General features: G+C 41.5%; 1 protein-coding gene across 1 annotated transcript in view; it reads left to right on the top strand.

The window, feature by feature from the left end:
* LOC121576694 (c-Maf inducing protein) overlaps nucleotides 1-10,328 on the top strand; it is a 31,195-nt gene extending 20,867 nt beyond the window's left edge. The window contains exons 11-21 of the mRNA XM_041890055.2: nucleotides 1,780-1,845; nucleotides 5,230-5,256; nucleotides 5,377-5,425; nucleotides 5,517-5,624; nucleotides 5,718-5,834; nucleotides 5,947-6,087; nucleotides 6,455-6,502; nucleotides 6,733-6,879; nucleotides 8,252-8,357; nucleotides 9,195-9,265; nucleotides 9,368-10,328. Of these exons, the coding sequence (XP_041745989.1) occupies nucleotides 1,780-1,845; nucleotides 5,230-5,256; nucleotides 5,377-5,425; nucleotides 5,517-5,624; nucleotides 5,718-5,834; nucleotides 5,947-6,087; nucleotides 6,455-6,502; nucleotides 6,733-6,879; nucleotides 8,252-8,357; nucleotides 9,195-9,265; nucleotides 9,368-9,421 (934 nt within the window). The 3' untranslated portion in view covers nucleotides 9,422-10,328. The remainder of the gene's footprint in view (nucleotides 1-1,779; nucleotides 1,846-5,229; nucleotides 5,257-5,376; nucleotides 5,426-5,516; nucleotides 5,625-5,717; nucleotides 5,835-5,946; nucleotides 6,088-6,454; nucleotides 6,503-6,732; nucleotides 6,880-8,251; nucleotides 8,358-9,194; nucleotides 9,266-9,367) is intronic.
* The last annotated feature ends 4,069 nt before the right edge of the window (nucleotides 10,329-14,397 follow it).

The raw sequence follows: 14,397 nt of genomic DNA on the forward strand, positions 1-14,397 counted from the left end.
TCTAAATTTAATCAATTTTAAATTCAGGCTCTAACACAACAACATTTTGAAAAAGTAGAGGGTTGTGAATACTTTCTGAAGGCACTGTATTTTTCTATGGCTAATACTGTGTTCTTTTGCTCAGACATAATAACAAAATCAATACTGCTAAATTAATTGTTTTTGGAATGTTATATTCTCCCTGACTGTCTAGCTTTCATTTCGGTGATTGTTAGTTCTCAAAGATTATATTATTACAAAATACACTGAGCGTCAATTCATCAGGACATGGACTCTACAAGGTGTCGAAAGCATTACACAGGGATGCTGGTATGAATTTGTGCGTCTAACTTTCTCACTCATCATTAAACACAATACATTCAGGATTATCTGTCATCATGGTAGCATCCATATTCATGTAGAAGGGTTTAGAAGCATGTTCTATTCTTATTTATAAAAAAGGTGACGCCAAAACGACAATACATTATTTACCGTTCATTCCTATTGGGCACAAAATAATCTGAAACACAACCAAATAATTTGTAGAATAACAAGCTTGACATAGTCATTGCTATGAATATGGGACCAAATACTTAACGTTTTACTGCTTTAATACACATTACATTTTAGCAGACGCTCTGGACTTACAGTTAGTGAGTGCATACATTATTTTTTTTATTTTTTTCATACTGGCCCCCCGTGGGAATCGAACCCACAACCCTGGCGTTGCAAACGCCATGCTCTACCAACTGAGCTACATCCCTGCCGGCCATTCCCTCCCCTACCCTGGACGACGCTGGGCCAATTGTGCGCCGCTCCATAGGTCTCCCGGTCGCGGCCGGCTACGACAGAGCCTGGATTCGAACCAGGATCTCTAGTGGCACAGTTAACACTGCGATGCAGTGCCTTAGACCACTGCGCCACTCGGTTTAGAATAACAAGCTTGACATAGTCATTGCGTGCTATGAATATGGGACCAAATACTTAACGTTTTACTGCTTTAATACACACAGTGAATTTGTCCCAATACTTTTGCTCCCCTAAAATGGGGGGACTATGTACAAAAAGTGTTGTAATTCCTAAACAGTTCACCCGATATGGATGAAAATACACTCAAAGTTAAAACTGACAGTTTGCACTTTAACCTCATAGTAATTGTTTGATTTCAAATCCAAAGTTTTGAAGTATAGAGCCAAAAAAATAGGAAACGCTTCCCTGTCCCAATAATTACAGAGGGCACTGTATATATTTTTTATTTATATTTTTTCACTGTTTTGGACTTATGTGGCCTGAAAAAACCCAAAAAGGCCCTGCCCGTCCAAGGATTTCAATGGCAGAAAAATCCCTGCAAACTTTTGTGGAAACGCCCTAAGTGTAAACAAGGATTAATGTGTGGTGCTATCTGTGTGGGCTGTGCTGAGCAGCTGGACACAGCTGCTGCCTCTGTCCTACTGGGGAATCATTCAAAAGGAGGGAGTGCTGCTTAGTGTGTCTCTCTGAATGGATGGATGACATGGGTGTGACGCTGTGGAGCAAGATGTTATATTATGTGTGTGGGAATAGGGGGAATGAACTAAATATTGTGTCTGTCTGTAACAATGACACTATTACTTAACAGACAGGAATCGGATCCTCTCCTCGTAACGTTGAATTAATGGTTGTTTGGCGTCATAGGACTATGCTCAGGTTACCTCTTGTGATTCCCTGTGTGACCAGCCCTCTGCTCTCATTCTGTATACCCCTTTCTGTTGTGTACCTCTTTCTATCATTCACTTTCTCTTTCTCTCTCCAACCATTCAGGTCTGACTACGATGACTGGAGACCAGCCCTGGCTAGCCTGCTGCAGCCCATCCCCTTCCCCAAAGAGTAAGTATACTGCGCTTAAATATTAAAGCATTAGACCTCTCACTAAAAGCTTCAGTCATACAAAAGCTATACTTAAATCCAAACTGGTTCTCTAGCAGGTTAGTAAGAATGGCTCACCCCGTGTTCAAGAATGGCCTTATTCCCTTTATACAACCTCTCACTTTCAGTTATTTGAAAATGAAATAATCTCCAAACTATCACTATTTTTACAACAAGCCATAGAAAGTTGGTTGCAATTTCAGTTTAACCAGAAAGATAACAAATATTATGGTTAAACTCAAATATACTAATTAATTGTTTTTTTAAAAAGGAAGAAATGTTTAAATACGGTTTAATCTTTGGAAATGTGATCATAAATAGGACTGGTGGAGTTATATAACGCATGCAGCTAGCAAAATAATATGGAAACGTCTGCTCTATCCAAAATTACAACCAACTGATTGCAGCATTACTGCAAAAATGGAAGAGGCAAGTGGAAGGGGAGAAAGTAAGGAACTTGTCTGTCGGCCCTGCATTAAAGACCAAAATTGGTTAAAGACAATTGTGATAAATAAACAAGTATACCAGTTTCATTTAAGGACCAAAAAAGGACAGCTGTGCCATACAGATTGCAAAATAGTTGAGAAGAGATTTGCGATGTACCGACTCCACATGGTTTATGAACTGATACCCAAAACGACACCGGCTTCAATATCACATTCCAAAATCTTGGGCATTAATATGGAGTTGGTTCCCCTTTTTGCTGCTATAACAGCCTCCACTCTTCTGGGAAGGCTTTCCACTAGATGTTGGAACATTGCTGCGGGGACTTGCTTCCATTCAGACACAAGCATTAGTGAGGTTGGGCACTGATGTTGGGTGATTAGGCCTGGCTCGCAGTCAGCGTTGCAATTAATCCCAAAGGTGTTTGATGGGGTTGAGCTCATTTCATGCAAGGAATGTTTGGGAAGTTGATGCTCATTTACTGCATTTCTACACAATTTAAAAACAAAAAATGCCTTTTGGAGAACAGTAAACACAAACAAAAATATCCCCAGCCATTCATTTAAAACTGCAATATTAGGTTTAAAGGTCTGTGGAACGGCATATACAGTGTCAACTACTTAACCTCATCATAAATTAACACATTACTTGTGGAACGGCGCATACAGTGCAACGTGAAATCGAAGCATAATAAACGCTATCAAGTCACTACAAGGCCAACTTCAGATGCTGCCATCAATATGGATGGTCCTCTGTAGCTCAGCTGGTAGAGCACGGCGCTTGTAACGCTAAGGTAGTGGGTTCGATCCCCGGGACCACCCATACACAAAAAAAAATAATGTATGCACGCATGACTGTAAGTCGCTTTGGATAAAAGCGTCTGCTAAATGGCATATTATTATATTATTAATAGGCGGCGCGTGAGTTTCAAGTTTGGGGAAGCTATAAAATGTGCACCTTTTATAATAAAGGATTACATGCATCTATCATCGCATTTGCAGACTAATGTAAGATAGGCAGGCTACTATTCCTAATGTGATGAGTAGATTGCATTGACATAATTTAGGCTAATAATATAACTCAATATTAGCAAAACAGACAGTTCTGAAGAACAATGCATGCCTGAGTGCGAAGTGACATAGAGTAGGCCTAATCAGAGATGTTTTCTTCTCCTTTCTTTGAACGGGACAAATGTGGCCTTTTTATAAACACATTTCATGTAATTCTACTACACTTTAAATGACTGGAGACAATAAGCAACATATTTTTTAATACGACACAAATTAGTAGCCTACTCTGCTGACACTGACAAACAGATCAGTAAAAACGACCTCGTCTTGAATTGAACCATCTAATCTAGGCCTACGAAAAGGGGAGACACAAATTATATAATTTGACGTCCATCTACCCTGGAGGAGGAAATTATTGTCCCCCCAATTTTTTTTTTTACAGTGATACTGATACAATGATAGACAGTTTGTGTGCACTCACCGGGGATATCGATATGGCCGATGCTCTCCGCTGGTTCCAATAAGATAGGCTACTGTTCGCTTAATTGGGAGTGGAGAATTTTGATAACTAGAGACAGATTAGTAATTTTGTCTTCACTTTTCAGCAATAGCCTTTTGCTTTCTAAACGGTTTTTCCTACGATTTTATTTTGAAATATTGTGATAGGCCTATTTAACTGCTTTCCATTGACCGCTGCAACTCAGCAATCAGCTATTTGGTAGGCTATTTGGTAGGCTATTTGCTGTGCGCTGCCCAAATTATGCACTTAAAAATAATCCACAGCTCATTTTTAAAACATGCTAATGATCTTCTGTGGCCAAATCATGCTCTCTGGTGTAGTGTGTATATATACATTTCTGTATAGGCACAAGTAATTATATATCCAATTTTATTTACTTTAAGGGAAGCTTATCTTTCCCTAGCCTATTGGACACGCCGCCTATGCCGACATCAATGTGAAAGTAACCAGTGAATAAAACAGCTGGCCGTGAGGCTTACAAGGCCTAGTTCAAATGCCAACATTAAATTCAAAGCAATCGGCTCACTGCCTTACCGGCAGACCGGCAAAGCAAAACTGTCTGGCAGTCTCTGCTCTCTACTTTCTTAAAGTGAGAGAAAAGCATGCAGGCTGGCAGCTTCTCTGAGCGACGCTCCGCATGGTCCTAAAGGCATCAAACCGATATGCTAAACTGCTATTGCATTTTAATCGTGATTGGAATGATTTTAGTCAAATTTTTTATAGCCTACTTTTACATTTTTGGTCCTGAATTGTACAACAAAGCTTATTTATATATTTTATAATTATATACAGTATATATTGTGAATCGCCCATATGTTCACCCTCACCCTCGGCTGGGACCGTGGGTGAGGGCCTCTCTCAGAGGTGTAGGATCCTGGGAGTGGTGTTGACGTGGGTGCGCTGCTGAGGGGCCCTGCTGGGGGATGGGGTGGGCTCCGGGGTTGCTGCTGTAATTGGCACCTCAGCCCGGGCCCTCATTACCAGTCACCTAAAGAGGGCTGTTGTTGTCACAGCCGGGAGATCCACCTGCTGCTCACCTGCGCACCAGAGTCTAATCTAAACGTTCAGGCGTCATTAGAAAGGGCAAAAACACTCCGACACAACTCCCAGAATGAATGAGTCAGACAGCAAACACCCACACACACCCTCAGAGCTTCACATGTACATGTATTTGTGTGTTTTTCAGATACGTTCAAACCAACAAAAAAACAGGCTGTATTTCCTTTGCAATCCAGCTGCTATCTGTTCAACACCTTACTGCATGTTTGAGTGTAAACATGGTAGAAGTATTTAAATTGGTTATTTTCCATTTTATCATAATGAGTGTATTACATGTTTTAATGTTTATTCTTACCTCTCGCGCCTCTTTAGGGCCCTTGCACATGCCAAATTCACAAAGTAAGTATCTACAGCCATGACGTTTAGTTAATGAATGTTACATTTCAGTTACCATCCAGATGAATCTGTAAGGAAAGCTTGAGGATTGTGCCTGACCTGTCTGTTTGTTTGTTTGAACAGAGAGCTGAAATATGTTATTCAGAGGTTTGCAGAAGACCCCAGACAGGAGGTGAGTGTGGCTCTGACTATTCATCACTGTTTCACCCTAGTTCAGTGCTAGGTTGGTTTGTGTAGTACTCATGGTTGTGTGCTTGTTGCAGGTCCACTCCTGTCTGCTCAGTGTGCGCTCGGGAAAGGATGGTTGGTTCCAGCTCTACAGTCCAGGGGGTGTGGCCTGTGATGATGATGGGGAGCTCTTTGCCAGCATGGTGAGTGATTGGTTTTCTTACCCTAATAATCCTAACCCTCATACCACCTTCTGTTCTAATTGGCTGGACTTGACCTTTGACTCTCTCCTCCAGGTCCACATCCTTATGGGTTCCTGCTACAAAACTAAGAAGTTCCTTCTGTCCCTGGCTGAAAACAAGCTCGGACCCTGCATGCTCCTGGCTCTGCGTGGGAACCAGACCATGGTTGAGGTGTGTGTGCACCCGTAGCACAGAGCTGACCTGTTTTTATTAGTGTGTTTGTGTGTGGCAGAGAGGTGTAAGTGTACAGGAAGCAGAAGTGACCCAAGTGTGTGTGTTTCAGATCCTGTGCCTGATGCTGGAGTACAACATCATCGAGAACAAGGACACCCAGCTGCAGATCATCTCCACCCTGGAAAGCACTCCGGTGGGCCTTCACATGTACGAGCAGCTGTGTGACAGGCAGAGGGAGCTCAAAGAGCTGGTGAGTTACTACTGTTAACCAACAAAGGCTCAAACACCACACGCTCAACCTTACACTGCGTTCACAATTATACTGCAATGTCTCTACAAAATACACTAGATATCTGGGTTATCAGCTGTAGTATCTGCTCAGTTAAAACTGTTACTACTCTACACTGTCGACACAACTAGAGTTATCTATTCATTCTTCTGTGTTACCTAATCTTTATCTGTTGTTACTTCATGCAAATGTAACCCTTTATCTAATTTAAGAGACCTCATAGATTTCATCGGTGGCACATTGTTCACAGATACCACCTGCTGTCTGAATGAGGAACTGCAATGCCTGCTGTAATCAGTCAACATTTTTGTTTCCCTTTCTCCCTCAGCAAAGAAAAGGAGGCCCCACCCGACTCACTCTGCCCTCCAAGTCTACGGTGAGATTGGCTTTTATTATGCTACTCCAATTCCCATAAAGGTCCTTTGTTTTTCTTTCATACGAACATATGATTTAAAAAAATCTCAACAAAATGTTCACATTTGGTAGGATCTTTTTTCTTTTTTTCTCCATGTCTCTCCCTGACCCTCCATCTCAATTAAACTCAAACAGCTTAATGATGTCTCTTGCTGCCTCTGTACCCGACCATGTCGCTCTGTCTCTCTGTAGGATGCAGACCTTGCCAGGCTGCTGAGCTCTGGCTCCTTTGGGAACCTGGAGAACCTGAGTCTTGCCTTCACCAACGTCACCAGTGCCTGTGCTGAACAGCTCATCAAGCTGCCCTCTCTCAAACAGCTCAACCTGTGGTCCACCCAGGTCAGAACACACACTCACACACGCAAGAACTCACACACACGTACACTGAACAAAAATGTAAACTCAACATGCAACAATTTCAAAGATTTTACTGAGTTACAATTCATATAAGGAAATCAGTCAATTGAAATAAAAACATTAGGTCCTAATCTATGGATTTCACATGACTGGGAATACAGATATGCATCTGTTGGTCACAGACACCTTAATAAAAAAAAGAGTAGGGGCGTGGATCAGAAAATCAGTCAGTCAGTATCTGGTGTGACCATTTGACTTATACAGCGCGACACATCTCCTTCGCATAGGGTTGATCAGGCTGTTGATTGTGGCCTGTAGAATATTGTCCCACTTTTCCAGCATGCCTGTGGCCATCGAATGTGAGTATTTGCCCACTGAAGTCCCACGGGGGGCCAGTATGAAACATTTATGCACTCACTAATTGTAAGTCGCTCTGGATAAGAGCGTCTGCTAAATCACTAAAATGTCAACAACAACAAAAATCGGTTACAATGCCGAACTGCAGTCAGTGAGGATGACGAGCACGCAGATGATCTTCCCTGAGATGGTTTCTGACAGTTTGTGCAGACATTTTTCGGTTGTGCAAACCCAGTTTTATCAGCTGTCAGGATGGCTAGTCTCAGACGAGGTCTTGGGCTGGCGTGGTTACACGTGGTCTGCGGTTGTGAGGCTGGTTGGACGTGCTGCTAAATTCTCGAAAACGATGTGGCTTATGGTAGAGAAATGAACATTACGTTCTTTGGAAAAAGCTCTGGTGGACATTCCTGCAGTCAGCATGCTAATTGCACGCTCCCTCAAAACTTGAGACATCTGTGGCATTGTATGTGTAAGTATAACGGTGTGAAAACTGCACATTTTAGAGTGGCCTTTTATTGTCCCCAGCACAAGGTGCACCTGTGTAATGATTATGCTGTTTAATCAGCTTCTTGATATGCCACACCTGTCAGGTGGATGGATTAACTTGGCAAAGGAGAAATGCTCACTAACAGGGACGTCATTCTTTTTTAATAAGCTTTTTGTGCATATGGAACATTTCTGGGATCTTTTATTTCAGCTCATGAAACCAACACTTTACATGTTGCGTTTATATTTATGTTCAGTTTATATTTTAGTCATTTAGCAGATGCTCTTATCCAGAGCAATTAGGGTTATGTGCCTTGCTCAAGGACACATCGACAGATTTTTCACCTTGTCTGCTCAGGGATTCAAACCAGTGACCTTTCAGTTACTGGCCCAATGCTCTAACCACTAGGCTACCTGCCACCCTACGCACACACTTGTTTTTATTTGAATAAGTAATACTCTGCATGACTTTGAAAGACATCCTTTCTTCCTGTTATTGTCTTTCCTTCAGTTTGGAGATGCAGGACTGCGGTTGCTGTCTGAACATTTGGCGTGTTTGCAGGTGTTGAATCTGTGTGAGACACCCGTGACCGATGCTGGCCTGCTGTCCCTCAGCTGTAAGAACTCATCTCAATCATTTTACTATATGCTACTCACATACATTTACATTTTAGTCATTTAGCAGACGCTCTTATCCAGAGCGACTTACAGTTAGAGAGTGCATACATTTTCATACTGGCCCCCCGTGGGAATCGAACCCACAACCCTGGCGTTGCAAGCGTCATGCTCTACCAACTGAGCTACACAGGGCTCAATTCTGACCTGCCACACAACGTCATGCATTCAGTATAGAACAGGCTTCCCACACAATCTCCTAGCTCTATCTATATACACTGAGTGTACAAAACATTAGGAACACCTACTCTTCACATTACATAAACTGACCAGGTGAAAGCTATGATCCCTTATTGAGGTCAACTGTTAAATCCACTTCAGTGTAGATGAAGGGGAGGAGACAGGTTAATGAAGGATTTTTTAGCCTTGAGACAATTGAGAATGTGTGCCATTCAGAGGGTGAATGGGCAAGACAAAAGATTGAAGTGCCTTTGAACGGGGTATGGTAGTAGGTACCAGGCGCACCGCTTTTTGTCAAGAACTGTAACACTGCTGGGTTTTTCACGCTCAGCAGTTTCCCGTGTGTATCAAGAATGGTCCACCACCCACAGGACATCCACCCAACTTGACACAACTGTGGGAAGCATTGGAGTCAACATGGAACAGTATCCCTGTGGAACACTTTCTACACCTTGTAGAGTCCATGCCCCAACGAATTGAGGCTGTTCTGAGGGCAAAAGGGGGGTGCAACTCAATATTAGGAAGCTGCTCCTAATGTTTTGTACACTCAGTGTATATTCATGTATGTACAGTGACATATTTATGCGTGTCTCTTCCAGCCATGAAGAGCCTGTGTAGTTTGAACATGAACAGCACCAAGCTCACAGCAGACACATACGATGACTTAAAGGTAAGATTAACCTTCATACCCTCTCTGTTGACAAGAACATGTTAGTATATCAACAAATATCACATTTGTTTTGGTCTCTTATCTTCTCTCTCTCCCTGTCAGGCCAAACTCCCCAATCTGAAGGAGGTGGACGTCCGCTACACCGAGGCCTGGTGAACACATCGTGTATGACATCACTAGAACACCAACTCCCACATCATCCAAACATGAGGATTACCTGATATCATCAGAACACATAGCCTCTCTTACATCAACAATAAGAGGATCCTCTCCCATCTCTAGATGAGGACCCTTTTATCTGGAGATGACATCAAAACGTCACGACCTCTCTAGTAACAAGTCAATGGAGAATTACTATATTTCTAGTGACATCATCAAAATACAAGGACCTGTTCTTTCTTGTGAGATCAACATATAAGGACCTCCTTTTTAGCGTCATCATCAAAATGCAAGGACCCACTTTCTTGTGACATAAGGGACCCTCTCTCGCTCTCTTTCTCTCTCATGTGTGGTTGCTCACTCAGTCCCTGTCCACATCCTATTTGCCCTCAATAGGCTCGTCATAGATTTCCTCTGTATTGTGTCATATGTACACAGAACAAAGGAAACAAATTGTGGATCTCCCCCTTTCTCCCCTCTCCCGCTCTCTCTGAGGACCTTTGCGTTAAAATTACCTCTCTTCTCTCCATTTACTGGGAGCTATTCTACCCTTGTCTGATGAAGGCTGGAAAACCAGGTCACATTCCAGTACACTTTTTTGATATTGCCTCTAGTCAATCCAAATGTAGCTTTAAAAGACTATTCAATTGTCATTTTGGTCTTGTTGTTTTGTTTGGGTACTTTCAGGTTCAGAGTCGAGCCTTTCCAGTCCTTCATTGGGAATGAGGTGCTACCTCAAACAAAAAAAAAGTTGCAAGACTGTGCCTAATTCCTTGTATGACACGTTCACTCTCAATCAATTTTTATCAACTTGAATGAACATATTTTTCCAGACATGTTTATATATATATTGTGTGTGTGTGTGTATGTATGTATGTGTATGTGTGTGTGTGTGTATATATATATATACACACACACACACTACCGTTCAAAAGTTTGGGGTCACTTAGAAATGTCCTTGTTTTCCATGAAAACATACATGAAATGAGTTTGAATAGGAAATATAGCAAAATGCATAGGAAATGTAGTCATTGACAAGGTTAGAAATAATTATTTTTTTAATTGAAATAATAATTGTGTCCTTCAAACTTTGCTTTCGTCAAAGAATCCTCCATTTGCAGCAATTACAGCCTTGCAGACCTTTGGCATTCTAGTTCTCAATTTGTTGAGGTCATCTGAAGAGATTTCACCCCATGCTTCCTGACGCACCTCCCACAAGTTGGATTGGCTTGATGTGCACTTCTTACAGTCAAGCTGCTCCCACAACAGCTCAATAGGGTTGAGATCCGGTGACTGTGCTGGCCACTCCATTATAGACAGAATACCAGCTGACTGCTTCTTCCCTAAATAGTTCTTGCATAGTTTGGAGCTGTGCTTTGGGCCATTGTCCTGTTGTAGGAGGAAATTGGCTCCAATCATGCGCCGTCCACAGGGTATGGTATGGCGTTGCAAAATGGAGTGATAGCCTTCCTTCTTCAAGATCCCTTTTACCCTGTACAAATCTCCCACCACCAAAGCACCCCCAGACCATCACATTGCCTCCACCATGCTTGACAGATGGCATCAAGCACTCCTCCAGCATCTTTTCATTTGGTCTGCGTCTCACAAATGCTCTTCTTTGTGATCCGAACACCTCAAACTTCGATTTGTCTGTCAATAACACATTTTTCCAGTCTTCCTCTGTCCAGTGTCTGTGTTCTTTTGCCCATCTTAACCTTTTCTTTTTATTGGCCAGTCTGAGATATGGCTTTTTCTTTGCAACTCTGCCTAGAAGGTCAGCATCCCGGAGTCACCTCTTCACTGTTGACGTTGAGACTGGTGTTTTGCAGATACTATTTAATAAAGCTGCCAGTTGAGGACCTGTGAGGCGTCTGTTTCTCAAACTAGACACTCTAATGTATTTGTCCTCTTGCTCAGTTGTACTCCGGGGCCTCCCACTCCTCTTTCTATTCTGGTTAGAGACAGTTTGCGCTGTTCTGTGACGGGAGTAGTACACAGCGTTGTACGAGATCTTCAGTTTCTTGGCAATTTCTCGCATGGAATAGCCTTCATTTCTCAGAACAAGAATAGACTGACAAGTTTCAGAATAAAGTTATTTGTTTCTGGCCATTTTGAGCCTGTAATCGAACCCACAATTGCTGATGCTCCAGATACTCAACTAGTCTCAAGAAGGCCAGTTTTATTGCTTCTTTAGTCAGCACAACAGTTTTCAGCTGTGCTAACATAATTGCAAAAGGGTTTTCTAATGATCAATTAGCCATTGGAACACAGGACTGATGGTTGCTGATAATGGGTCTCTGTACGCCTATATAGATATTCCATAAAAAATCAGCCATTTCCAGCTACAATAGCCATTTACAACATTAACAATGTCTACACTGTATTTCTGATCAATTTGATGCTTTTTAATGGACAAAAAATTGCTTTTCTTTCGAAAACAAGGACATTTCTAAGTGACCCCAAACTTTTGAACGGTAGTGTGTTTGTGTGTGTGTGTGTATATGTATATATATATATATATATATATATATATATATATATATATATATATATATTCCTGTTGACATTTTAAAAGCAGACATTTCAGGAGCTCTGCTCTGCAGTTGCAACACCATTCAAAGGAAAATATGTTTCCTTTTAATTTGTGTTTTCAATGTACATAACTCCCATATTTAATAGAATGGTTGTGCAGTAGGTGGTCTGGGACTGCCTTGTATTTATGATTTCTCCCTTCATATCCCTGTTTTTCTGCCTCCCCTTTATTTAGTCATGTACACTTTCTTCACTTTCCAGGGAACAAGCATACTTTAGTTGACTTTCGTAACAGAAACAAATCACCCAAGATGATGCATAACATTCTTATCCATAATCCATGCTGTGGCTTCAACAGAAGTTCTATGTGCACCTTGCATCAACCTCTCAATGTTGCTTTTTGGTATGATGGGGCATGTTTTTATAGAGATGAATATGGGACACCTTTTGCTAGCGGGTGTAGATATACAGGCCATGGTCATCCTTAATGGGATAGGGTTCTTTTGTCAATGTCAGGAGTGAAGAGGCTCTATAGAGGCAACAGCATGGTGTGTAGATGACCCTGATAAAAAGGGGCACATTATTTGCCCAAAGTCTCTAGAATAAGATTTTTATACTTGTTTTGCCATACTGTACTTCAAAACAGAAACTATTGCATCAAACATCAGTACTGTCTGAAACGTGAAATTATAACGGTGGACTCCAACGTGCTAATCATTAATTCACAGAACCACATTTCTCTTTACTCCCCATCAAGCATGGAGAGAGGGCACTGTTTGGAGTATGCTCACCCATGAAAGTAGTGCATGTATCTGGGTTAAAATGTGTTGCATTCATCAATCTTTATTTGAAATCCTAAGAACACTTTCTGTTTACATGGGCATACTGTGAACAAGTAAATTTTTTAAACCACCTGTTTTGAATTGATTTTCCGTATTGTTACCAAGGAATGTTATATTGCAGCATTCAGGTATGTGGTAACTTTGCCCACACAAACTGCAGAACAGTGTTGTCCTCTGTGTCGCTTCTCTTCTGCTGTAGGTGGCTTTGATCAATCTGTCCCTTCTCTGTGCCCTTTCAGGGCGTATTTTACACAATCAGATCGTTATTCTGACTGCCCTACTCTGGTTCCATCCACTTCTTGTTTTTTCCAGAATGCTCAAGAATTCTGTTCAGTTTTGGCAGAACTTACAGAACACAGAGTTGGACACCGTCCAATAAGAGTTCAATGCTATGTTTATTTTGAGTGCCGTTACGGTTACTGGCACTACATTTCATTGTGTATGGCCATCTTTGTTCTTGCTTAAGACCTCATGCTGTCACATCCTTTATAATGTATATATATACATGTGTATATAATTTTCTGTCTGTCTCCCTCCCTCCCCTCTGTGTTTCTCTTAGTCTCCTTGTTAGGGAGGCTGTCATTGCCTTCATCTTCAGGACATGTGCGTGTGGTCATTAACTTTATATTTTCACACAAAGTGCACTGTAATCTGTCATTATGTTATCATGGTTAATATCTTTTAATGATTTGTTTATGTCAACTGTTTATTTGATTTGATCACTTTAATCAAGAGTTTGTCGCCTGACTTCTTTTTCCGCCTGACTTTTTTTTGGCATGTACATGTTGCATCAGCTGATGTTTTAATTTTGTAACTTTATTTTAAAGATTTGAATATGAAAAGGGTCAGATCACTAGCTCTGAAGTCGCCCTACACTCTTTGTCCATGGGTTACCACGATGTTCTGATGATAAGCAGTACATACATGTCATAGACCAGCGATTGAATCACCTTTGTGTGTGATTACAGACCTTTTTATTGCTGGAACACATTAGCTTGTGCAAAAAATACTGTGTAATGATATGAACATAGTATGTATGTATGTACAGTGGGGAGAACAAGTATTTGATACACTGCCGATTTTGCAGGTTTTCCTACTTACAAAGCATGTAGAGGTCTGTAATTTTTATCATAGGTACACTTCAACTGTGAGAGACGGAATCTAAAACAAAAATCCAGAAAATCACATTGTATGATTTTTAAGTAATTAATTTGCATTTTATTGCATGACATAAGTATTTGATACATCAGAAAAGCAGAACTTAAAATTTGGTACAGAAACCTTTGTTTGCAATTACAGAGATCATACGTTTCCTGTAGGTCTTGACCAGGTTTGCACACACTGCAGCAGGGATTTTGGCCCACTCCTCCATACAGACCTTCTCCAAATCCTTCAGGTTTCGGGGCTGTCGCTGGGCAATACGGACTTTCAGCTCCCTCCAAAGATTTTGTATTGGGTTCAGGTCTGGAGACTGGCTAGGCCACTCCAGGACCTTGAGATGCTTCTTACAGAGCCACTCCTTAGTTGCCCTGGCTGTGTGTTTCGGGTCGTTGTCATGCTGGAAGACCCAGCCATGACCCATCTTCAATGCTCTTACTG

Source organism: Coregonus clupeaformis, chromosome 29 (assembly GCF_020615455.1).
Source record: "Coregonus clupeaformis isolate EN_2021a chromosome 29, ASM2061545v1, whole genome shotgun sequence".
Lineage (NCBI taxonomy): Eukaryota > Metazoa > Chordata > Actinopteri > Salmoniformes > Salmonidae > Coregonus > Coregonus clupeaformis.